We start from the raw sequence: 27,878 nt of genomic DNA, 5'->3' as shown, positions 1-27,878 counted from the left end.
CATCGATAGCCCTCCCCTTCCCCCTCCCCTGGCAGCTGCGCTAGCTTGCGGCCGTTTACGGCGGCTGCTGTTAGCGCTCCACTATCAGATAGCATGGGAAATGACTTCTCCTTGGCCTCATTACACACACAAAGACACACACACACACACACACACACACACACACACACACACACACACACACACACACACACACACACACACACACACACACACACACACACACACACACACACACACACACAGCCCACTGACACAACAGACAAGGCCAGGGCACACGCTCGCAGTCCAAACAATCATGACACTCTCAACCTACAGATTCTTCAAACAGAGCGCACGGCAACGTGCACACGCACACGTGAGGATAATCCACTGCAGTGTAAATGCATACAGGAGGTTGGTAGCTCTATATGGCTCTCGTACATGGACCAACAAACTCATAGCCACACACACAGACTGCTACACACAGTCACCTGCACGTACACACACACACATGCGCGAGCGCCCGTCCCACACACTCAAACTTCACACATACGTACACACACACACACACACACACACACACACACACACACACACACACACACACACACACACACACACACACACACACACACACACACACACACACACACACACACAGGGTTTATTGATAAGGGATCTTTCCAAACGGTGACTCTAAATATTCACATGCCCCCTCAGATATTGATTGTCCTTATCTGTCATAATTCAGTGCAGTCTGAGTCCTATAGCAGGGCAAGCAAGAGGCGAGCACAGGGGCATGTCTATCAGCCACACACAATAGGCCCAGACAGATGTGACTCCTTTCTACTCCTTCTATATTCCACCACCATCGCTGGCCTTGTATAAACTCTCCAGCCTGAAAGCCTGTCAGAGTGCTCCATAAAACAACCAGCCCAGGAGACAAAGAGCCACAGTGCTATCCAACATGACACGGGGAGAGAGACTCCAATGCAGCCCTTCACTGCTTGCAGTGATGGTATGTACACAAGTATTGTTTTCAATATTTGTAATACATTGATATATATATATTTTTATGCATATATTAATTGTATTATTCAGGGTCTTCAGAAATTTGTGTCTTTCTAAGGACCTGCCTTTTGTGTTGTTCCCCTGTTTGTCAACTGAATAGAATCAACAATTATTTTCTATTGAGTTGAAAATAGTATTATTCTATACAGTCTACGATGAGAAGACAAAGCACCCACGTGGGGCGGCACTAGCTCAGGCTGGTAACCGCAAGGTTGCTAGTTCGATCCCCGGCTCCTCCTAGCTGAGTGTCAAGGTGTCCCTGAGCAAGGCACATTACCCTAACTGCTCCCGACGAGCTGGCTGTCGCCTTTGCATGGCTGACTCCGCCGTCGGTGTATAAATGTGTGTGTGATTGTGAGGCAATATTGCAAAGCGCTTTGGGTGGCTACTGGTTACAGAAAAAGCGCTCTATAAATGCAGACCATTTACCATGCAGAAATTTGAACTGTGTCCAATACTGGAAAAGGTATCCAACATTCAGCTAACTATTGGTAATCTGAGGCACAACAAAGTATGTATGGCCAGAAATAAGGCTGTCAGTAATCAAATAAATGTGTAGTTTGAGTGTACGTTTCCGCATGGGGTTAAATAGTACATGTGTTTTTTCTGTTTGTCTGTGCAGAGGTTCATACAAGGTTATCCTTCACCCAGTTTGTACTTGATAAAGGACGAATCACAGGAGATCAGGCCTGGTGGTGCGACGGTGAAATCTACATGAGGGGCCAAACAGTGGTATTATTTGCAGTAATTCTTGTTTATTTCCAATATGCCAAATAGGTCGAGTGGTGCTGCTGCAGTGGAGCACTATGCTGCGTTATGCACAACTGCAGATCTGTAAGGATCACCAGCTCGGTGCGCCTCTCTGTCGGCCATCTGCCTTGCTCTGGAGGAGCATATTTCGGTCCATTTATTTCAAGTGCTACCAAAATTTGACCGCTCTTCTGGACCTTAACTTTATGACCAAACATTGTACTAATGTGGCTCGGCATGCATCAATATGTCTGTTTCGGTGGACTGCATGTTTGGTGTCAACCTCTTTTTCTGCATAGAGCTCTGGCAAGAGACAGCGGTGTCGTCGTGGTGGGGATGCACATCTCCCCCAGACCTGGACATGGGGAAATGGCCGCAACACTGCAGCTATTCACAGGCTATCTTGTCGGGCATATTCCCCTGTATTACTTCAGTATCTGGGTAATTTCTCCAGGGCTCACGGAGTACCTGGAGGGGAGCAGGCTGCTGATATGATATTGGGTGCCTGGCTCGTCCGCCCTCTCCCCTACTGTGGTTATTGTCAACAGGGTGGCATTCATGCCTAACAGGGCCAGCAGAGGTTATCAGGCAGCCAGAGTGTGTACGAGGGGAGCAAATCAACCTGCAGGACCACCACGCATATATCACTCTTTGTAGCCCTCTGGGGATGACAGGGGATGGCTGTGTGTGTGTGTGTGTGTGTGTGTGTGTGTGTGTGTGTGTGTGTGTGTGTGTGTGTGTGTGTGTGTGTGTGTGTCCGTGCACACTAGTGTATGTGCAAAATAATACACATGGTGGTATAGAAAACTGTTTGTCTGCGCCTGTGGGAATATTGTGGCAGAGGAAAACCAAGTGTTATACTATATACTTAACCATGAACAAACAAATAATTTCTACCAGACTGATGTCTGCTTTATGCGGATGCTTCCACACTACTACTTCGCTAGCACAAGACTTTCTCGTCATTTAAGCACCACTTTTTCTCTCTGACAAAAGCATTTGTGCCAAAGAAAAGAATCAAAGAAGCCTTCCAATCCTTAAATCACACCATACTTTTGATAAAAACATGAACTGGCGTTAAACAACGTAGTATCCCAAAACATCTGATCATTTATCTAATCAAGCTATTACGCTTACTATGGTTGACATTTCAACAAAGTGAGGTTTGTTATGCACGTCACAAAATGTCACACCTTCTAGCCTAATTTCAAATAGAGTCTGGTATAGATTTTCCGAATATTAGATTCACCTTTCCAATAAATCACACAATCTATTTTTTCTCACCATGTTTTGCCTCTTTGATTGTAATGTGTTGAATTTGGACCGATTTCTAGGCATTTTTATATTTTTTAACTAGTTGATTATGTGGGACCACGCCAAGCTAACCCTCAGGACAGACATAGGACAGGACATTATTATGTAGATGGCAGTACGGCCGCAGACAGAGGCGATGAGAGGGAGGTGGCTGAGGTGAAGCCAAACGGTCGGCGTTCTCCAACCCTGTTCCGCCCCTTACCTTTTTATTGTTTTCTTTAATATCCTGAGGATTGAGTGACTTGTAGTCTCTGGTTGAAGAGAGAGAGAGAGAGAGAGAGAGAGAGAGAGAGAGAGAGAGAGAGAGAGAGAGAGAGAGAGAGAGAGAGAGAGAGAGAGAGAGAGAGAGAGAGAAATAGGGGGAGAACAAGATAAATACATGTCCCATGTAATGTTATAAGGACTCTAACAAGCAATTTCACAGCACTGCAATAAACGGAATGAATAGATTGACAGAACATTAATAACATTTATATGTACTACTAAACGAATAGGACATGGATGGACACACACGTAATGGTGCACACACGCACACACACACACACACAGACGCAACTAATTATTCTTTCATTTACATCCATGGGACTATTCCTTATTTCATGAACATTCCTGGCGCGAGCGCACACACACGCACATACACACAAACACACGCACACACACACACACACACACACACCTTGAGAAAAAAAGAGCCCTCAGCCCCATCATGGAAAATAAATTATTTAGACATTTCAGTTTGCAAATTTGTGTACAAAGCGATGTGCCATCTATGTATAATGATGCAAACCAAGTGGGAAATAAGTCTGACATGTCGGTCGCAGCAGGACTAAAGGTTAATTGTGTCAATGCGCAAGTCAGCATACATGTAAGAGCTTTAAATTAGTCACGCCGAGGCACTTCAAACAGCACATTTATAGAAGGACGTTTATAGCCCTCAATCCAATGTGTGCACATTGGATGACACACAGATCTTTCTCACTTTGTGTTTGTAAACCTTTGCGTTAGGAGTTGATGGAGGCAATTTAACAATGTCATGGCCTCTGTGTCGGAAGCAAAAATATGGAGCATTTCTTTTGAAGTGATAAAAATCTCTTCAGCAGCACAAAGATTACGGAGATTACGGTCTCCCAGCAGAGAAGGAATTAGGTTTGTGTGTGTGCATGTGAATTGTCATTTACCTACATTATGTGTATGTCTACGTGCGTGTGTGTGTATGTCTGTGTGTGTTCCACAATTGGTTGGAACTCGAGGGTTGCTGTCTTTGTGCAGTGTGTGTGTGTGTGTGTGTGTGTGTGTGTGTGTGTGTGTGCGCGCGTGCAAGCGTGCGTGCATGTCTCCTACATGTGGTCCGGTCTGAAGTGGTGCAACAGGGCGCAGAAGGCCAGGCCGTTCCTCCAGGAGGTGGTGAAGTTGGTGATCTTGACGCCGCGGTAGTTCTTGGTCACCTGGCGGCACCAGGCCAGCAGCGACTGGCTGGCGTTGGGCTTCCCCCCCAGCACCGGGCTGGGGATGGGACTGGGCTGCACCCAGGGGAGGGGGACAGGGACGACAGGGAGATGGAGAGAGAGCAGAAGAGAAAACAAAATCTGGTCAAGACATATTCTACACTCTCTAGTCCTCTCTCTCTCACTCTCTCTCTCTCTCTCTCTCACCACACACCCAGCATTTGTGAGTCAACAGTAGCACACAGAAACAACCATGTAAGCATTAGAGAAATGACACACTTTTACATTCTAATAACATTTTCGCCTTCTCTCTCACACATACACACACACAGACACACACACAAATGGATGGTCATAGTCAAGGTAGCATGTGACTGCGGAGGATGTAAACATCTTATTAATTAGCTCCGCCCTTTGAAGTCTTATCTGGGCCGAGAGCATTGACCAATTGGAATGCATCACTGCCCAAACTCCAAATCCCATAAATTCTTGATGGCACGTAGACACTCCCTTCCTCCCTCTCTGGGACATCCAGGGGAACCAGTGTGTTACGCTGATTATTCAGCCTGCTATTGGCTTATCTGACTGGGACAGAGGCATACGAGGTCATTCTCTGAGTGATCATTTGAGAGAATTTGGCAACAAAGATCAAAATGAACGGTGCAATTTAAATAGTTATTTGTATGTAATGCAGATATCTAAAGACCTGCTGGTTCATGGTGCAAACTATTACTATTTTGATTTCACACATGATTTCACATTGAGTTTAAAAGCAAACTTATCAATGTGGTTCATTGTCTGATTTCATATATAATCAATATATAATCAATATCATGTAAAAAGGGTGATGGTTTCCAAAGTAATGAATAAAATAATATTTTTCCTGGACTTCAAACTAAATAGGGAACTGCAAGTGCGGCTCCAAAGTGTTTCCCTCTTGCTGTAGCCAAACAACTCCCTCTGTTGGCCGCAGGGTGCAACAGCAGTCACACATTCGAACATTTGCGGGCCATTCTGAAATGTGACCTGTATTTTGGATTAGGGGAAATATTGCGTGTTCAACACAAAGCAGTGCTGTGGTGTAAGACCTGTCTTTGTTTTCACAGTGTGAAGTGTGTGTTTGATAGACATGACTATGTCAAATGTAGTCGCTTAACCACCGTATGTAACCACTGAACGCGCAACGTGTGTGAGGGTGCTATACCACAGTGCATCTGGACTGGCTGTATCTAAACATGTACACACAGGCCCTGAAGCCAGCGAGAGGCCACCAGGACCAGCACACATGAGAGGGGACGGGCGACAGTGTCTAGCAGTGACCTTTGACCTTTAGTGCAGGGTTTGCGTGTCCACGCACGCATGTTCGCATGATGTGTGTTTAGTCGTGTCTCGGCCCCTAAGGCTGCAGGGTGAGAGAGAGAGAGAGAGAGAGAGAGAGAGAGAGAGGGAGAGAGAGAGAGAAAGAGAGAGAGAGGGAGAGAGAGAGAGAGAGAGAGAGAGAGAGAGAGAGAGAGAGAGAGAGAGAGAGAGAGAGAGAGAGAGAGAGAGAGAGAGAGAGAGAGAGAGAGAGAGAGAGAGGGAGAGAGAGAGGGAGAGAGAGGGAGAGAGAGAGAAAGAGAGAGCGAGAGAGAGAGAGAGAGAGAGAGAGAGAGAGAGAGAGCCTTAGGGGCCAGACACTTGACATTTCCGGCTCATCTTTAAGAGAGGGCCTTAACCTTTCCCTGTAGCTCCCACAGACACGTATTAGGGCGTCCTCCACAATGTCGGCGTGTCGCACAGAGGGAAACAAAAAATACAGCGAAGGAGAAGGAGGGGAAGGAGGAAAGAAAGGAACGAGAGGTAGGAGAGGCGCAACAGGCTTGAGAGATGAGAGAGAGAGGAGTTAATCCTGAAAGACAACATGGTCACAAACTGTGGCACAGAGAAAGTGGCGAGGCTTCAGCTATTCGTCTTTTCTCTCCCAAACAGTTGCTGTGACATTTAAACGACACCTGGAGCTGTCTTTTACAAGAACCGGGTTGAGATATATTATTGGTTCATTAGAAAGTAACATGGCTGTTTGAGAAATACAAGACTAAAGACTGTGCTACATATATATATATATATATATACATGTATGCGTATGTGTCTTGTATTTGCGTGTATGGGTGTGTCTGTGTGTGTCTGTGTGTGAGTGTGTGTGTGAATAGAGACCATTTACCTCTCTTTGTCTCTCTCTCTGAGTGCTGGTTGAAAGTAGCAGTCTAATTGGACAGCTCTAATTAACCTGGGATTAGTGACCAGGTGCTTTTAAAGCAATTAGACACACTGCATACTCCAGCACTCCACACCCTGCTGCTGCCCCCCGGTAACACCACACACACCAACATTAAACATGTATTCACACACACACACACACACACACACACACACACACACACACACACACACACACACACACACACACACACACACACACACACACACTGAAAACATGTGCCCACATTCAACATGCACGCACAGTCTCCAATGCGGTTGGTAGTAAAAACTCACTTTGATACCTTAACACAGACACTCAACATGCATACTACGGTCAATTATGGTTAACCAATCATGAGATTCCCCAACCCCCATACAACTACACTAACTCAGCCGCGGAAAGAGACAATTTGTTATTTAAAGATGAATGCAAATACATGATATAGAAACCCGCAGTGAAGGGCCAGCTCCAACCCTCCCTAAACGAGACAACATGCTTACTTGCCTATAGCAACATGCGCATGTTGTGTGTAATTATGGTATTGCTTTCCACAGGTACCCCAAGGTATTTCGATTTGTACAGTTTATTCCAGATTTTTGCATGAACAATTGGTTTCTGTCTTTGTGTGTGTGTGTGTGTGTTTGTTTGTGTGTGTCTGTGCATGGCGAAATGTGTGACTGTGTGTGCCTGCATGTGTGTGTTGGTGTGTAATGCATTTGTAGGTGTGTGTGCGAGCGTGCCGGTGTGTATCTGTGTGTGTGTCAGTGTGTCATGTTAGCTGAGCTCCAGGGTGGGATTAGTGGGGAGCACAGCGCCTACCCACCCACATTCCATATATTACACACAGAAAGAAATGAAAAGACAACCTTTAATATTATCAGCACCCCATAATCTCAACACTTCCTGCTGCTATGGTACTATTATACACAGACGCGCACACACACACACACACACACACACACACACACACACACACACACACACACACACACACACACACACACACACACACACACACACACACACACACACACACACACACACACACGCGCGCGCGCGAGCGCACAGGCCAGGCCAGCACACACACGCCAACACGCCCACAAACACAAACACCAACCAGACCGTCACAACAAATGGTTCCATTCCATTCACATATGTGAATATATATATATATATATATATATATATATATATATATATATACATTTAGTTTGTACAAATCCATCTAAATGTTTCCAATGTCAATTCAATGTAAACTGACAGAACTAACTGAATGTGAATTTGAACCGAGCTAGCTCAAGGACACTGGGGCACGGGGGTCGCCTGCTCACGTCCTCCCCATCCACAACCGATTCAATAGTTTGATAGCTGCGAACACATGAATCTATAAGTTATTTCTAAATGAAACCCAGTGTTTGGACGGGACGGCCCAGCGATGCCCCAGGCCCTCCCGGCCCGTGCCCGGCCCGAGTGGCGGGTGTGGAGGCAGCGGGCTGGGGAGCAGCCTGTGATCCATTAGTTAAGCTAGCCTTTCAGCGGGCTAACAGAGATACAAGCGAAGCGGCTTTAAGTGGCGGGCCTTGTCTCCCTCTCCGGGGCGGCGCGCTTCAATGGAGACGTAACTGGGCATCAGCCCCTGCCACGCAAAGCCACCGGTGGAGTGGGAGAGCAGCGCTCCCGCCGCGCGCCCCGCTCCCATCTCACTCCCAGGGCTTCAAAGCGGCGTGTCAGAGTGTCAGATTTGAGGAGGTGCTGAATCTCATACTCTTTAAAACTTGTAATCCGCTCAAGAGGCCAACGGCAACACACAGAAAAAAAGAGAGAAAATAAGAAATAGGAAAAGACCCTGTCCTAAACACACAGCGCGTGAGCATCCACTATAATGGATGGATATTCATGCGACGCATGTCCTGACACCAACACTTTAGAGAGATACTGCCGTGATGTATATGAAACGGGCCGCACACTGGGGCGTTAGACTAAACTAAGTGTTTGAGAAGCTTAACCCTCTTTTGGACGCAGCCATCAACATCCACCGCTGTCCAGACAGCCACACAAACAACGTGGCGTCAGCATACCTTTTTCAGGAAAATAACCAGACCTGAGATCAAGCCAAGTGGAGCATTCACCAACTGGTTGGCAGAGACTGGCAAAAACGTCATGTTTTTACACCAGTTTCTTAGAGTAGACAAACTCTCATGTTTTAAACCACAATGTAGGGTTTGCTGGCGCTTTAATAAAAGGTGGTAGTGTGATGGAGTGCATGGTTGGGGCCCTCAGTCTTGGGGACGGCCCTCTTCTGTATTCCCAACCATTTGTACTATTTAATTTGCGTAATCAACGTCACATTATAACCGGCGAAACACCTGGCTTTATCAAAACCATTAAATTATGTGTCAGATTTCAAACGCTTGAGAGTTGTGTCAGGGAACAAGGGGGGAGGGTTTAATCAAAAGTTTAATTATGTAAATTGTGATGTGGAGAGGATGGAACAATGGGGGGAGAGGTGGGAAGGAACCAGGCTGGGAGCGGAGAGGATAACTAATGTAGCGTGGAAAATAATACACATTAACATACAAAGGAAATATTGTATTACTGGTGTTCTCATGCCAAGAGGAGAGGAGACGTGTCCGTGACATAGCAGGTGTTAACTACCTGCAGGCCTCACATGCTGGCCGCCTGTTTGTGATAATGTGTTCGCCTTAATGGAAGAATTTACATCGAGGGGGGCGGGGGGTAAACTGTGTTCGCCCGGCTTGAGACCCTCTTCGACATCATTGCATAATGAGCCCCTCTATTAAGGAGGTAAAAAACAATTGTTGCTGCAAAGATGGCATAAAACTTAAGGGTGCAGTGTGTAGAATGAAGTGGAAGGGAATATAATATTGATAAGTGTTTATCATCATTAATGTAATCACATGAAAAAGATATTGTTGTGTTTGGGGACATTCAGTTGGTTGCAATCTGCAACCTCACTGCTAGATGCCACAACTTCGACACAACTAACCTATAACACATTGGTTTATTAAGGGTAACAATGCATTCATTAATGTATTTTTAATAAATGTTAAAATTGACCAAAATCAAAAAGCTTACACTCTTTGTCATCATCGCTCAAAATGGAAGCAGACAGGTTATCTTATTCATAGTATATGCAAGTCATTATTTGCATGTATTAAGTAAGGGATAATGTATAGAACACCGGTCATTATCGGGAACATAAGCTCCGCCCTGAAGGGGCTTATTTTCGATAATGATTGGTGAAGTTCAATACATTATCCCGCTTATTACACGGCTACTTGCCAAAACGAAAAAATAAAATTGTCTTTTTACAATTTTTTTGTTACCAGTATTCGTAGTGTTGATCAGCAAAGAAATAGTCTGCCAAGGACGTTGATGTCGCTTAGCAACCGAAGACGCTGGGGTTGACAAGTTACCGGACTACTTACGGAGTTTTGCCAAAGACGTCATTAGAGGCAAAAAATCCTTTGTATTCCTGGACAGCGGTCAATTAAACTTAGCAACGGTGAATAATTTTATATAATTCACCGCCAGAAGTTGTGAAGGGCCCATTCAAGTGAATGGAGTGTTCCACAGCATTGAGAAGACCCGTGTTATAAAACAAAGTAATCTGTGTATACAGTTGGTTATATGTGATTGCTTATATTCAGCATTATTTATTTTGCTCAGTCCAATTGCCCATTGGAGCTAGTATTTTGTTTATAGTTTGATAGAGGTTAGCCTGATGCAAGCTTCAGGCATATTGCATATGCATATTAAACATACAACAACAACATATATATTACCGCCTGGTATGATAACCTAATAATAAATGGAAACATTTGCCAATGTCTTATTATTTAGTAAAATCTGATATTTCACTAGTTTAAAGTCTAACAATAATCAAAGATCATTCAAAAGAGGAAGATGAATATTCCATTCATCATCCATGTGATAGGTGAGAATATGAGTGTGTTGCAATATATATTCAGAGGTATGTGTGTACTCATGTGGGTGGGATTGGGCGAGTATAGGTGAGGCAGTTTCATGTCCCAACTCAGAGTCAGCCTGTGGGCCAGGAGGGAGGTACGGTTGGCTTTCGCTCTATGAGATGCAATGTGTAGAAAAAAAAAAGGAAAGGGATCTCTCTTTTCCAGGCATGCTTGGCTTTCAGGATCCCATTCTGCTCTCTCGGGGAATCCAAATGCAGAGAGGTGGAAATGAATAAAGAAGGGAAAATAACAGTTAGGAGAAAAGCTTGCCAGCCATCTTAGTTGCCCCCTACAACAGCTCGCCTGCCCACCCTGCCTGGCTGGCTGTTTCTCTGCTAACATTTAACACTGGGGCATTATGTGTTGTAAGCACTAGCTTTAGCTTGTCGAGGAGGCGGCGCTAGCGTTACCCAGAATTATGCCTCTGCACATTAGCTTTGGCTGGGGAAAAAAGGGCTTGCTGGGAAAGATGAGGAGAGGAGGGGAGGCAATATGGAAACTGAGTTCATTTTAACATCAACAAAACCAGATGTTGTCCTCTCTCGCTTCTTTCCTCCCGTCCAATTCCCTTTCTGTTGTAGATGCTTCTTAAACTCAAAATGAATTCCTTATTATTCAAGCAATCCTTCCTCAAACGATGCAGGACGACCCATCCTGCACTTACACTCGGATATTTCTGCTACCCATTCAATATCCATGACATGCCATGTCAGAATGTAGTTTAAACAGGATCTCCATGAATCAAGAAAACACCAACCAGCTTTTGCATGTATCACCCTCCTTCCTCTGTCCAAAGAAAGGAGCAAGGACAACTCGAAGGTGGAGGGGGAAAAAGGGGGTGAGATGGGGCGGTGTGAATCTATCTTGCATTAATCTCCTTTAACAGCCTCTTCAACAAACAAATTAGAGGTGCGTGGGTTCACCGATCAAGCCTGGCTGATAACGCCAACAGTGGCATTTATCAATTAATCTCAGCCAAGGAGGGGGAAACTCATTAAGGAAACCATTTGAAGAATTAGCGGCCACAGGTAAAGAGGCTGACTGAATCTGTGTCTGTGGTGTGTGTTGGTTGCATGTGTGTGTGTGTGTGTGTGTGTGTGTGTGTGTGTGTGTGTGTGTGTGTGTGTGTGTGTGTGTGTGTGTGTGTGTGTGTGTGTGTGTGTGTGTGTGTATGTGTGTCAGATGGAGCATTGAGTCGGTGTCTCCTGTGTGTGCGTGCGTGTGAGTGTGTAGGTCCCTGCCATTGTCCAGCGTGGCATGGGGCTACTAAATGATCATAAGGGTGATACCACAGCCAATTATAATGAACATAATTACAAAGTCACCCCTGTGACGAGGAGGCTGATCGGAATACGCATGCATCAACACTCCCAGCCAGGACGGCTATGTTGCGTGTGTTCGCTTATATACAAGTGCCAAGGACCGGGTTTGTGTGTCTGTGTTTTCTTGTGTTTGCCCTTCATTTGCCTTTGAGGTGGATTATAATTTTTTACTTTAGGGTTGCGTTTGTGTAGCTATTTCTAACTACATAACAAATTTTAAAGGACAGTCTATGGTATGTTTTCATGACAATAGGCATGAAGTGACCTGGAAGCATGGTGGAAGGACGTTAAAGGTAGCTACACGCCTAATACACTATAGTAGCAATGTGGTCATCAGCATTCATGCACCCAAAATATACATATTTTCATCTACCTAAGAAGATGTTGTACTTTTTAAAGTAAAATGTATCACCTGGTGCACTCTAAGAGCAAAATGAAGGTGCCACATCTATGAAGAACTTTGTGCTCTTGTAAACAATGTTGTGCTTTAAACAATTTAATCATTAACACATTGTATAAGTATGAATGGTAAAAATATCTACCCAATCCCAACACACTATGACCCTTAGAGGAACTAGGAACCTTTGGAGGAACTAGGAACTTTTGCAAGACCTAGGAACCTATGTAGTATCTCAACACTGCATGACTGCGCAAAGGCAAAGGTGTTTTTACTATGCTGATCAATCTTAAACTGCAAGAACATAAGGGCTTCTCTGCGGTGCGGCAACAGAGTTCACATTAAAGAACCAAGCATGGACCTGTTTTCCCAAGTGCTGGTTATTGATTTAGTAGTGACTTGACTTTAGTAATTGCTACATTAAACCACATAAAACTCAATCATTCATTTATTTATTGAATACACTTGAGTTAATGATTCAAGTGTTATATTAGACATTTTTGTTAAGAGTATAATATAATGTTATTGTTGTCTTATAATTGGTGGCATTTTGTTGAATTTTGTGTACTTAATATAGCGCACCCCCAACCCCCTCCCCCTCTCTCCAGCTGACCTAGTGAATGTATTGCTTACTGCTCAGTTTTTAAGTTCACAGTGGAAGTTCATAATGAAGTGGTGAGAAACACAGCATTACACATTGCTGTGATGTGATTTTAATGAATAAAAACATTACCGGTATATACTTCATATTCATTTTAAATAACTTAAAGGGTATGTTCATTATCAGAAGTTTATTAATGTAGATGTAAATGCAATTTTTGATGAATCTTTCTTCATTTGGGTTTGGTTTTAGTCTATTTAAATGTAGTTCCTGGGTCTACAAGTTCGGGGACATTTTGGTGGAAAAGCGGCTATATGAGATAAGAAAATGTGCTCAAATATTTTCGTTTCATTATGATACTTTGTTGGAACAAATGAGAGAATGGGGGGCCACCATAGTCTAGGTAGTATGATGTATCACCTGCTGTTTTAGTTAACCTCTTGTTCTTCCTTCCCAGTTGGCTATTGTGTGCACTTTCTTTCAAATACATTTAAAAAGGTAATTTGATTTGTCAAAGAAAACCATTGAGGTGTTTAATGGAGAATGCAGTGGTACACTGCTGACTGGCAACAGAAGTCCTTACAATTGACAGGAAACAGCTGTCTGAGCCAAAACTCAGTTTTTTTAATGGGCTGTTTTTCTTGTTTTTATGAAACACCATCTTCTTTCAAGGTTTCATAAAACCATGAATCTGACCTGTTTGCCTTGCCCTACCCTCTCCAGTCCAGCCACGCTACTGTTAATGGTTTAACACTGCATTGATTTCAGGGATTGATCTTCCAGCAGCCAAAGTGTTCAGTAGTGGTTTAAAAGGCACACCTGCATAGTGTAGCCAGGGACATACAAGGGGTGCTGGGGGGTGATGAGCGAGGTTGGAGGTGGATAAGGGGGTAAGGGTAGGACCGGTACAAATAGAGGCAATTAAAGCCTTATATTTTCACCACTTATGCTCTCTTTCCGAAACATATACTTCCTCTCTCTCTCTCTCTCTCTCTGCGAAACGCACACACACCTTTTCAAATACACAGCCATGCAGACTAATTGAGTACAATGCCCTCAGAAAGAGTACATCCGCAGTCTGGTTTTGTTTTTGTTTGGGTTGTTCCCCTCTGAAAGAGTCTGGATTAGTTCAATTAAAAGCCGGCCACTTAAGCCTGAGAGTCGCTGGGTTTGGTCTGACTCTGTGACTCTAGTTCAGACCGTAACGCGGGGGGTCCCAGAGCTGGGGGTCCCGGATCGCCCAGCGGGTCAATGAGGAGAGGTCTCTAGTGGGACTGGGATACCCCCTATCCAAAATCCCCTTTAGCTTCAAAATAAAAGCGTTGGGGAAGATTATCACCGTCGTAAGATAGAGTTACCCCCACTTCCCAAACAGAGAACACACACGGCGTGTTTAACAACGGCAGAATAAACATTGCAGGTTACGCATCACAAATAAATGTGCTTGACCAAGTGGGTCCCAGGAATAAAGTATTACACCTTTCAACGTGAATAATGAAAATGTCTTATTATGCACCTGACCTGACTCAACTGTAGCCCACTATTACAGCGGTTACATACCATTAGAGCCCGACCGATTTATCGGCAGGCCAATATTATCGGCCGATATTAGGCATTTTCCAAACTATCGGTATCAGCATTTATAATGGCTGATTAATGAATATTTACATTTTATTATTATTATTATTTTTTGGGGGTTAGTTTGTTCTTGTTCAAAGGATTTTGAGTCTTAGAACTTAAGTTTGCATTTTTATACATTTTATTTATCAGTGTGTGTGTGTGTGTGTGTGTGTGTGTGTGTGTGTGTGTGTGTGTGAGTGAGAAACGTCAACGAGGGAGTGGACGAGCGAGGAGAGCGAGCGGTAGTGTGCGTGTCAGTTTATGGAAGTAATGAACGAGTCCGGTTGTGATAATAGAAGAATAGAAGAATAAAGTACCCAGCCTGTCAAGAATCGGTGGACGCGACATTCCGACCATATTCCGACCATAAGCAGACCCACTGCCGGTCAAAGTGAAGGGTGTTTCCCCCGAGAGAGCATCGGCCCTTGAGGGAATGTCTCCCCTGTTCTCCTCGACTACGGTCTGGGAGCCGACAGCAGGAAAGGTGTAACACTAACCATCTCATAGTTGGAGGCAGAGCGCAAGAGGATATACGTGCTCCAATAGTGCGAGTTAAAAATAAAGCATATATATTTGAACGATTTTAGTGCGAGTTAAAAATAAAGCATATATATTTGAACGATTTTAGCTTGTGTGTGATTTATAGAAGGCACTCATTACTTCACTAAACTGACACTCACACTACCGCTCGCTCTCCTCGATCGTCCACTCACTCGCTGACGTCACACACACACACACACACACACACACACACACACACACACACACACACACACACACACACAGACACACACAGCAAGTGATATGAGATAGGCCCACTTTCGCGTGCTCAGGAAATTCTTTCTCGTGAGCACCAGATACTTTCTCGTGCTCACAAGAAATGTTAACATTTTCATTCTTTTACCCAAAGTCCCTTTATGGGTTCCGTACTTTTTTGTTGTGACAATAGAACAATAAAATAGAGTTTATTTTTAAACTGCATTACCTTATTATTTTAGTGAGGGCTCATAAGCGTTTCTGGAATTTCTTTTTAAAATATATATCGGCCGATATATATCGGAATATCGGATTTTTAAATCACCAAATATTTGTATCGGTATCAGCCTTAAAATCCTTTATCGGTCGGGCTCTACATACCATACTAACTATTTGATGGGGAGACGAACAAACTGATAATCCAGGGAAGTAAGCCTGCACACACTTGTGTGGGACAACACACACACCAACAGGCCCTTTTGGGTCTTCCATAGAAGCCCTATTAGTCTGCCACAGGGCCTCTCATAGAACACATCAATCATGGAGGGATTAGCCAAGTCCTCCTGCAAGCTCCGGACAGGTCTCACTCACACACACACACACACACACACACACACACACACACACACACACACACACACACACACACACACACACACACACACACACTCTAATACTGCTTTCATTTTGATTTTACGCCATCTCTATTCTGTTAGGTTCACTTTTCATCTCCGTCTCTCTCTCTCAGCTTGTGAAGTAATCCTTGGCAGATAGAGCTAAAGAGGACTTGCTAAAGACAGATTACAAGCACTGCCTCGCCGAAGACCTTCCTTACACCGGACCAAGGTGTGCGCATTGGGACTGGCATGCTTTGTAGTCCTCTGCTTAACTGGTGAACTCAAAACGCACACTGTACAAAAGCTAAACAATAGCCACATTAGCAAAGCTGGATCAAAGTGTACGTGTGAAATATATATATATATATCATATATATATATATTTATGTATATATTTATATCCCATTCCCCCACACTAACAACATACATAGCCATTTAAGCCTCACAGACAGAGTGGTCTTGGCATCAAGGAGTCTAACACATGCCGCCATCACCAGAGGGGGATCCCTTTTTTTAACTATAAACAAAGTGACATTGTCCAGTGCACTATCAGAAGAAACAGCAGATAAACGCTCACATTATTATGCGCTATCAGAAAACGTACTATTTAAATCAGTTCATAAACCAAACATCCACGTGTCCTCAGAAGCACTTCAGTCATAATCACTGAATCCTCAAATGCAGCGACATCATCTTGGTACAACCCAGCGGGTTTTGAACTGTGCTGAGGAACAACAACAGGTGGATGAGTTACACGTCCACGGAGGATGCGGGACGGGGCTGTCTTAGGTACCAGATACCACTCCCTGCTCCCTGGCCTGCTGAAAGCAATGCCCTGCGGCCAGGCGGGGGGAACAGGGACCCCCAGTGAGTGTGGGGGGACATTGACCGCATGGTAGCAGGAACCGGCTCTCTTCTCTCCCAAGAGATCCAATGACAAACTCACAGCGAGTAAGCAAAGAGGGGTTGTGTTTGGGAGGGGAGTGCAGGGCAATTGGGTTAACGAGAAAAAGGAGGCTGTTGAGAGCTACTGACTTAAACCAACCCGACTCCTCGGCAGGATTATTCTCCTAATATTACATAGCTTTATAGAAGGCAGGGAGAAGGAGGTTTCTGCAGTATGGAAGTTAATGGGTAAATAACCGGTTCCCTTGGCCATGCGATTGGCCAAGTTTCAGATAAAGTATGACTACCAGTTGGTATTTGATTGTGAGATTTATAAATCAGATTTATACTACAGCATTTCACTTTCTTTAGTATTAGTTCTCACTTCAGCATCTTGCAATAGCATTACCTATTTGTATGAGCCAATTGTGATAAACATTTACATCATGGCAATGTTGATCAATTATAATAAAAAACGTTGTTGAAATGTGGTTTACCGTCATCTTCATCTCAAATATATACCAATGGTAAAAAACATAAATAAATTCCAATTTCACTACAGGAGTCATGCGGCCGTATGAATATTGCAGACTAGTCTCAGAGTGAGTAAAACATGTGTGATATGAAGTAAGATGAAGTTTCTGCTATCCTTATCAGAGAAAATGTATGCAAAGAAAAGAATAGAGGGTCATTGAAAAAGTGAAACAGTCAGAAGATTAACAGGAAGCTTCCTTCCTGCTCTGAAAACGGCCCCATAGTTGTCAACAGCAACCTCAGGGAAACTATCCTACCAATAACCCTGGCCCAAGTTAATTAGGAAATATCACAGTCCTGTACGAACCCAATTAAATAATGGTTAATTTATTCTAATTTCAGTCTGACGGCGGGTCGGGTGGGGGGCCGGCGGCGGGAACGCAGTGTTGGCCCCTGGCTTCCTCTGGGCCCCTGCGTGCTCGGGAAGAAACACTCCTTCATTTGAACCCTCTGATTAACGCACCGATGATTAAGGCACTAGGACCCCCCTCGCCAGAGGTGCAAAGGAAACGGACTGTGTGTAAGAGTTAGGCAGTGTATGTGTGTGTGTGTGTGTGTTTGTGCGCGTGCATGCGTGTGTGTGTTTGCATAAGACAATATGTATAGCGATAGGAAATCTCTGTGAGGGTGCATGTACGAAAAGGACTTACTCTTTGTCAAAGCTTTTATGTAAATGTAAAGATAATATTGGACTTCTAAAACTTTCCACCATTGAACAAAGGCCAACTTTGAAGTTCTTCCTCATATGAAAATGAGGCAAAATGATTTGTCAAGCGGAAACCGAATGAAAATCCAAAGATCAGCGCATTTAACTGTGGAGCCATGTGTCTCGGCAGTGGGATGGAGAGAATCGATGGAAAGGAAAAAGGAGGAGCAAGTGATGGTAGGAACGCAGGGAGGGGTGAAATCGGCACCGTGTTGGGTATGGGTGGTCATAGTTGGCCTGGCGGATCTCACGACCCGGCTGGCAGGAGCGCGCTCTGTTCATTTAAATTAATCCTGGATACGTTTGCAAAAGCCCTTCTACAGAAGTCCAACTTAAACACAAGCCCTGTGTCACTCAACATCACAGGCGTTGGGCAGAGAACACAGCAGAGGAGAAGTCAGGTTTGATGAAGCTCCCAGCTGCCACTAGGTAGTTACTCTCAGCCATCCAACAGTCTCAACTAGGAGGCTGACATTCTGTGTATATATCAACTATGTTCAATCTTATGTTCGATCACTAGTTGGTTACATGGTTAATGCAAAAAATATATTTTATATTTATTTGCACATTATTCAATCATAGATGAACAGGATTTGACGCAGAATGTATTAATGTAGGACGTAAAAACTTTTTTTAGTAGGACGTCCACAGCAAAACACAAATGAAGGCCCTTTATTTGCTATTGGGGGGAACGGGGGATTTCCTTGTAACCTAAAACGTGCAAATCCCCCAGCTGTGTGAGTTGAAATGTGTGCAGATGCTTTCTATGTTTTGATGTACCCAAATCAATTTCAGAGAGAAACGCTATCGAGCTGTCACACATGAGGAAACTGTCTGAGAGCCGTGTCTCAGCTGCCAACTGTCCAGTGCTATAGGCATTTGTTGGGGGAAATGTAAATCAAGTCTGGTTAATGCATGTGTAGAGCAGGCAACCCTAGAACAACATATGTCCAGTGTTGTCCTGATTACATACGGGCTCTTTGTTCAAGTAGTTGATTTAAAGACACACTTTCTGAGATACTTGTTTCAAAGTAGGATAGAGAAAAAATGTACGTGCCCAATTCCTTGCCTTCTCCACTTCTCCTTCCTAGGCTAAGATACCACTTAAACTGTAATCTATAGCAACCAAGAACATTTCTAAGCAACTTTCTATATATTCACTGATTAATAACATGGTCATGTCAGCAGATACTGAAATGATATATAATTTCTTCATTAGCCATACAATACCATTGTGCGGCATCTAATCTGTGATCCAGCAGTCACAGGTAATAGTAGAACTTTAGGGGGCGACGGCATTAAAGCCTTGGCTGGAAAGAAGAAATAGGAGGGGGCACACCTTGTTTCCCGTTTCTTTGTGGAGGTATTCATTTGCACAAGTGGATGAAGCTTTCAGAATGGTCTTTTTATAGTTATATTCTACAGTGGGCAATCTACATGGGGTTGATTTGAATAGTTCTGACACGTTTCCAGGAACCTCTGTGTCAGGGACAAGATGTTTGAGTTTGTCTTCCCACAGGGAAAAGTTTAGTAGTGCTGGCAGAGTTTGTGTTTGCTCAAAGCCATTCACCTTCTTAGGATCCATGCCTTCAGAAACGCTGACTTCCCCCAGATTTGAGATAAATTACTATCATTTTATAGATTACAAATCTGAAGTATAACTAAATTATTGATGCAAATATAGCATATAATGCGACATGCAAACAAGGGACCATGGCATTTTATAGATTAACTTTGAATAATCACAACATGAATTCGTGAAGAAATTATTTAATCTATGGAAAAGACAACAAATAAGATAGGAAGCAACTCTTGTGTCTGACAAACTCACAGTATGCTGCAGGGATTACTTCTTTGACATAATTTTATAATTTTGAGCCACGTTTACAAATTATATTTTCCATCTAGGTGAAATATGTCCTTTATGTTTGAACCTATGGACTTGCTTTGATAGTAGTTAGGGTTAGGAAACGTTTGGAAATGTAGAGCGTGAGATTTGAATGGAACTGATGAAACAACTGCCTCTCCTCCACCATGTTGGCATCTTGTGCCGCTGGTGATCGACTGTGGAACGATGCTTTGGAGGAACAAGAAGCCTTAAATCCAGAAAACACATGTAACCGCAGATATAGAAGACACACTAATCTCTGTTGCTTATGATTTACCATTCAGCCAAACGCTATGGGATATTCACGACCCTTCAGGGAAAGATGTAAATTCAAAAGGCGAAATAACATATTTTAAAATGCATACATTTCTATTCATATTTAGAGATTAGGTATAGTTGTTTTTTTTATCATAGTGCTACACTCATTGCTTGCATAAGTAGCAAGTGGGGATGAATAAACATGCGGAGGGAGCATGCAGTGCAGCATGGATTCAGAGCTTTGCTATGAGAGAGCTAGAGGTTAACCATGTATTGGGGCGGGTTACATCTGGTGACATACATATTCACCCAGCGAGCCCAGGGCATGTTGGAATCTATACCCGCACATGTGCCGAGAAATGGTGACAATCACCGTTTACAAATGGATCAACTCTGCTACATGCGCATGCACACAGAAATCCACACAGCTCACCCACACCCACAACGCCCATGTACACACACACCCCCCTCCCTACAAATCACTAGTGGGACCATCTCCTGTCTTAATCCTTAAGAACTTCATGGATGCAAAGGTCATCATTCAGCCCACACAAAAATGGGGTGTATGTGCGTGTGTGTGTGTGTGTGTGCATGCATGCGTGTGTGCATGTGGGTGTGTGTTTGTGTGTGCCCTGAAACTGTGTGGAAATAAATCAATACATTTCCAATGCGGCTGTATATGTCAAGAAACCCTGTAGCACCTATACAGTCGATTGCTTACTTGCATCCAATTTCGCCCAACTCTCATCTATTCTACCAATCTCTCTCTCTGTTTTCTCCACTACTTCTTCCCTTCATTCTACTCTCCTAACACCCCCATTCCTCTACCACGACCACCAGCCACCCAGAGCTCCAGAGGCAGCTCTTGGCAAAGTTTGGCCAACCACAGGCCACTGGCTCTGGGTAATTAAAGTGGTTAAGGCCCCCCTCACCCACGGTCACAGACAACTGCAGTGGGGTGATAAAGGCACAGTGCCATAATGACATAGACGGCCGGCGTTAGCACCCAGCTACACTAAAACAGTCAGCCAGCCAGACACACAGGGTGGGGGGACTGCTCGCGTCAGGCTAACTGTACCGTGTGTGTGTGTGTGTGTGTGTGTGTGTGTGTGTGTATGTTTGTGTGTGTTGGGGGGGTCAACCTCCTTGTGATTAGTCTGCTGTAGTTAAGCCTCCAGTGTTTAAGCCCCACATATGCTCATTGGGCCCGAAACACACACACACACACGCCTTCATGCCCATGCACATACATACACACACATATAAACGCACCACACACACAAGCAGGCACACCCCCACCCCCCAACAGCCAATCCTTCCCCCACCAGTAGTGTGACCAACAGCCATTTAATTACATCACGCCATGATTTACCTCATTTAAATAAATAAACAAACATATGAACGCACACCAATAAATATATACCTATATTCAAATGAGCAGATGAAGAAGCCGGGCAAGCATGCAAAATGCATCAGAAGGCGGGACTGCACAAGCGTAAAAATAAATAATGTGGAGGACCAAGACGTGCACACACGTGTGAGCAACCACCATATCCATTTCAATCATCTCTGAAAGTTACACAGGCTGCAACTAATGTACAACAACAGTGTATTCCTAAAGGTGTGGTTGGTGTCTACGATCTGTACCGATGGAAAGTGGCTGTTTGCTACACGTAGCCGGACTTTTGACCACACATTTCCTATTGTTTGCTCAAAATGTTTTATTTATTCGGCCAGTGTAATCAATACATCCCACGTCATCAACCTCTAAAATTGTCAGCCATGTTCTTTAGGTCTGAGTTCACAAACCAAAGAAGCTGCCCAGCTTTCATAAACTTTTTCTAACATTGAGGTTCCTCCTGATGTTGGAGTTCAACTACCTCTTTCTACATCCCGGTAACTCTGTGTGTGTGTGTGTGTGTGTGCTTGTGCGTGTGTGTGTGAGCGTCTGTGTGAGCGTGTGTGCGTGTCCGTGCGGGTGCGTGTCTGTGTGTGTGTGTGTGTGTGTGTGTCCGTGCGGGTGCGTGTCTGTGTGTGTGTGTGTGTGTCCGTGTGTGTCCGTGCGGGTGCGTGTCTGTGTGTGTGTGTGTGCGTGTGTGTGTGTGTGCCTTCAGATCATGTAATGAATGGACCTCCAGACGGCTGCCTACCTTGGGAGAGGAGGAGGGCAGCTCCCTCCCTGCCACCACGGCCACAAGCCCGGGCGGCTGGGCCCCCTCCCGTGAGGGGCCTGTACTGGGCCTAGGGGGAGTGGGACCCAGATCCAGGGAGTTGGGGCCTGGGCCGGCACCAGGGCCCGGGGGGAGAGGGGCCCGTCTCTTCTGGCTGCTGTACACGTCCAGGGAGGCGGAGCCGGAGGAGGACTGTTGCACCGGGCTGGAGGCCCTTGGCTCGAAGAATGGGTTAGACCTGGGAGCAAGAAGGGAGAGAGACACCGACAGAGAGAGAGAGAGAGAGAGTGAGAGTGAGAGAGAAAGAGAGGGAGGGAGAGAGAGAGAGAGAGAGAGAGAGAGAGAGAGAGAGAGAGAGAGAGAGACACAGACAGAGAGAGAGAGAGAGAGAGGGAGGGAGGGAGACAGAGAGAGAGAGAGAGAGAGAGAGAGAGAGAGAGAGAGAGAGAGAGAGAGAGAGAGAGAGAGAGAGAGAGAGAGAGAGAGAGAGAGAGAGAGAGAGAGAGAGAGAGAGAGAGAGAGAGAGAGAAAATGAGACAAAGGCAAAGAAGTGATAGATAATTATTTGCATGAATGTTTGATTTCAAAAGCATCTTTCACCTTCTTCAACGATTTTAAAAAGCACACAGAATAGGACTAAGAAACAGCCAATTATTTGGTTATGGCGCATAATTAGTTTTGGATATAATATAGACAACATAAAAGCTGTGTTAGTCATTATTAAAGGTAGCTGATTTCACATACACACAATACATTACTGGAAGCCAAGTGTCCGTACAAATTGTGAAGGGGGATAAACAATGATTCGCTTTACATTTCATCCCAATAAAATACAGCAAACCCCCGGCCTCCTCTCTCTTCCTCCACCACACACACACACAAACCCCCACCCTCACGCACACAAACACACACACACACACACACACACACACACACACACAGGATGTAATAGAAGATGATGGTACCCTTAGGCCCGAACCTCACCCTCATATCCATGCTGCTTGGACAATTGACACACGTGCACACGCACATAGACGTGCATGCTTGCACACGCAAACACACACACAAACACACTTGCAGCTACAACAGTGTCAATCACTCCACAGTACTGTTTGTCTGGTTGAAAGCGGGGGCATTGCTCTGAGACTGTCACTCAACAAGATACAAAATCCCCATCTAAACAAACACACCTGAACGGGGAGAACGCTGGTAGAGAGCTATAGAATGGGGGAGATGGAGCAACAGAGCTGGAAGAGAAAGCTAGAGTTGGAGAGAGAGACAGAGAGAGAGAAAGAAAAAATCATAGAACTGACTAGGTATCTGATTGAAAGACATGGTTCGTTTTTGCAACAAATGACCCAGCTTGACCTAAAATCGAGCGATAGAGAGAGTGATGGGTAGAAGAGAGAGAGAGAGGGAGACAGAGCGAGCGAGAGAGAGAGAGAGAGAGAGAGAGAGAGAGAGAGAGAGAGAGAGAGAGAGAGAGAGAGAGAGAGAGAGAGAGAGAGAGAGAGAGAGAGAGACTCTATTGTTTGGAATCAAACAGGCTTTAAGAGTATCTCTGGCATGACTTTTTAACTGCCAGTCAAAACAGTGACTTGCCCTTGTGAACTCCTTCTCAGAGAGGAGATAGAGAAACAAGGAAGAAAGCTGAGAAAAAGGAAACAGACGACAGATTTGCCTGTGTTTGTGGTAATCCAGTGTTATCATCACCTTTTTAGCCGTACGGTTGGGTTGTTTTGATTAAAGCTGTTATTACATGACTGTTAGTCAGTAAGTTAAGTCCTTAATAGTTATCTGATACACATATAAGGAATGTTATTAGCACAGTAAAGAAAAATAAAACCTTAAACTAACATTAAACAAAATTAAACTCAAAAGCATGAAAGTAACTAAAAAAAGACAAAATAGGGAGAAGAAAGGGATGGTAAAACCCCATTGGTGAGATGTATATATATTCAAGGATTCACTTATCATGTCTGCCATCAAATGACATCTCATGTTCATGTTCATCATCTCATGACATCTTACATTTATTAGACCTTTTATCCAAAGCAACTTATTTGGAGCGAGGCGTGGAACATTCAAATAATACAAACTCACTGGAGTAACCATAAATAAAAAACTGGATGGACTGGAGAGTGGCAACATAAATCGAAAGTGAGGAATTGTGGGCAATATGTCTCGATCAACGGAAAGTATTTGAAAGTGTGTGTGTGTGTGTGTGTGTGTGTGTGTGTGTGTGTGTGTGTGTGTGTGTGTGTGTGTGTGTGTGTGTGTGTCCATCTCTGCCACAATAGGCAGTTTAGCAACCTGGGAAGAAGATGCAATGTCTATCCTTGATGAAAATAGTTGTTTAGCATGAGGCATTCTCTGTTTGATCAAACCTGGTTAGTCCAGCAATGCTTCCATTAATGTTTGGATCATTTATACCTCCCCACTTATTACGATCCAAATAAAAGTATTAAACTGTGTGTGTGTGTGGGTGTGTTTGTATGTGTGTTTTTGCTTGTGTGTGCTTCTGCTAGTGCTTGTGTGTGTGTTTGTGTGCTTTAGCGTGTGGGTGTCTTTGTGCTTTTGCATGCGTGTGTGTGCTTGTGTGTGTGTGTGTATGCTTTTGCGTGTGCTTTTTCCGTGTGTGTGTGTGGCTGCGTGTGCGTGTGTGTGTGTGCGAGCATGTGCGGGGACGAGGGTAAAAGAAAGGCCAGAGAGGGAGGAAGAGAGCGGATGGGGAGGACAAGGTGAAAGTATGCAGCGGAACAACAGACTCCTTGTTTGTGTTGAAAGAGCTGCCTCGTCACTCTGAGCCCTGAGGGGTGAAGCAGCCCTTCTAGAGGAGTCATCTGTTAACACCGGCCGGCCCAGACAGCCTGTACCCTAACAGAGTGCAATTAGTACGCACTGCTCAAAGACACTATGGAAACACGATGCAGCTTTCCCCCAAGATGCATCGTGAGGAGTATTAGGAAACTCTCTGTGGAAAACCACCCTCCGCCATGGTCAAGTAGGAGCCAGATTTAAAATGCTTGACCGTGTATACAGTGTTGTGTAGCTCTTACTCAAAAACAAACACACACGCATACACACACCAGGGATGGAAATTAACACCCGCCACCCGCCATTTGCGGGTGGATTTGTATGGTGGCGGGTGAATTGTGTCACTTCACCCGCCACTGTGTCGGGTAATACTTTCCAGTAAGGTCCGCCTCTTTTGCTGAACTGCAACTGTCCGGCACCCGGGATAATATACCGGTAACAGGGCTCTCGTCTCACGCATTCGGCGTTTGACACACGCAATTCAACCCATGCACACGCCACACTTCGTATTTCTCATGCAGAGAAATTACCAGGATAGCGCTCACCAATTTGGGCCGCTATTAAACAGTGTTACAGGTAGGAACCAAATGGGTTTCCCGTACGTAGGGTAACCAGACGTCGTCTTTTGCCCGGACATGCCCTATTTTTGAGACACTTTTAAAAAATGTGTGGCGGAATTTAAAAATCGTCCGGGATTTTATTAAAGCCTCATACATGTTCTCATTGTATTTGCGTTGCGTTTCTTTGGGTCGTTCGCAAACTAGTTATGCTACGCCCTCCCCTACTCAGTTCTGTTCGCTTTGCATTGGTGGAAGTGAGTAGGGGGCGTGGTTAAGTAGAGCCTTCAGATTGGACGGTTTGACTAACGCAGTTACCGTCGTGTATTTATTTTTTTACCATTATTGTTTAATAGGGACAAACATTAACAAATTTCTCCCACAGGGGATTGATAACGTTCTATCTATTGAACAGAAAGAAACACTTGGTCATACTTTACATATTTTATCACAGCATTGGCCTACTGAATGCACCAGATATATTTCCAGCATTGGACTGAATGCCACATAAATATATAATTATGTTTTTGCACGTTTGCAACGTTTAAAAGTTCAGGGTATAAAGTTCAAGTATATGCCTCTACTAGCCAATAGGCCAATAGCCTTTTGAGGCAATGTTTTTTCTGAATATTAGTGTTAAGGGCCAATAATGCTTACTATCATACGTTAGTTACCATGTCTGTGGACACATTTGTATTCAGGCACTAATTAGATTGACTTATGATGGTGTAGCCATGCATGTTGTTTTATTGTTAACATTTCAATTTGTTTAAAATGTACGCATATATTAAAAAAATATATAGCGCATAAAAAGTGGCTGGTAAAAAAGATGAGTGGCTGGTAGATTTTTAAATCTACCTGCCACAGTGGCTGGTGGGCAAAAAAGTTAATTTCCATCTCTGACACACACACATGCACACATTAATCGTTGTCCTTGTTTTTGTACTTATGTATCCTGTATTGAATGTGCTTCGTATTCTAACATGTGGATTGTGTTTAACTTTGCTTGTTCAACTTTTTAATCTAACTTTTAATAAAGTCCAAACCAGGGATAGGGGTTGCAAATTAGTCTTGACTAGAAACCTGTATGCATGGCATTGGCATCTATATTATATTTTATGTGAAACAATGAAAAAATTTAATTGTCCCTGCTCAATAAACTTCTAAACAAACAAACAAACAAACAAATAACTCCAGGTGGTGGTTTGAGATTCAAATTATGAATTTGGAATGACTGAAAACAGTGAAACCTCATTTAACTCATTTTCTTTTATTAATAAACGCCAAGATCTTTGAATATCTCCCTTTATAAAGATAAGCAGGGATGACTATGACTGGAGCCAGAGAACCCTGAGAGTTATCTGTGACGGAGGGCTCTCGGTCGGAGACACATTGTCTGTGTATTCTTTGAACTTGAACTCTTAGCTCCAGATCTGACTTCGTGTTTTGAACTCATGTCCTGTAGCCCTGTGTGTGCTGAATAAGGGACTGTCTTATCTCCATACTCACTCGTCCAGATCCTCCTCCTCCATGCGGGCCGTGTGGGCGTACAGGTATTTGCTCATGTCCACGGGGCGGACCCCCTTCCTCTGCCGGGGTCTGGGGGGGTCTAGGTCGGCGTGGGCCGTGTCATCGTCCGGGGGGTCCGGCTCATCGAAGGGGTTCCCCGAGGACTCGTGCGGGTCGGGCTCCTCGGTGTCCTCCGGGACGTCGAAGGGGTTGGGGGCCTCGTGGTCGTAGAAGGGGACCTCGGGCTGGAGGCGGGCGGCGGCGGGCGCCTGCTCCCGGGCTTCTGTTCAGGAAGAGGGGGGGGGGGGGGGGGAAGAGAAGTTCCTCAGCAACCAAGGGAAGGTAGAGCAGTATATCATGAGCTCAAAGGCAACAAAAGACTCCCGCTGGTTTCTTTAACATGGGGAAGATTTAGGTTGTTTGAATTAAACCATACCCAGAAACAGA

The 27,878-nt window shown here is 44.3% G+C and overlaps 1 protein-coding gene across 4 annotated transcripts in view; it reads right to left on the bottom strand.

Annotated features, from left to right (window-relative positions):
• The window catches only part of ehbp1 (EH domain binding protein 1), a 141,209-nt gene that overhangs the window by 63,871 nt on the left and 49,460 nt on the right, over window positions 1–27,878 (bottom strand). For all 4 annotated transcript variants that reach the window (XM_056609563.1, XM_056609562.1, XM_056609564.1 and 1 more), the window contains exons 9-12: window positions 27,432–27,714; window positions 22,528–22,786; window positions 4,459–4,637; window positions 3,320–3,368 (exon numbers count right to left, since the gene is read on the bottom strand). In XM_056609563.1, the coding sequence (XP_056465538.1) occupies window positions 3,320–3,368; window positions 4,459–4,637; window positions 22,528–22,786; window positions 27,432–27,714 (770 nt within the window). The remainder of the gene's footprint in view (window positions 1–3,319; window positions 3,369–4,458; window positions 4,638–22,527; window positions 22,787–27,431; window positions 27,715–27,878) is intronic.

This window comes from Gadus chalcogrammus, chromosome 15 (assembly GCF_026213295.1).
Source record: "Gadus chalcogrammus isolate NIFS_2021 chromosome 15, NIFS_Gcha_1.0, whole genome shotgun sequence".
NCBI lineage: Eukaryota > Metazoa > Chordata > Actinopteri > Gadiformes > Gadidae > Gadus > Gadus chalcogrammus.
Note: the sequence above shows the minus strand (reverse complement) of the source record. Positions and strands in the feature narration are given on the sequence as shown.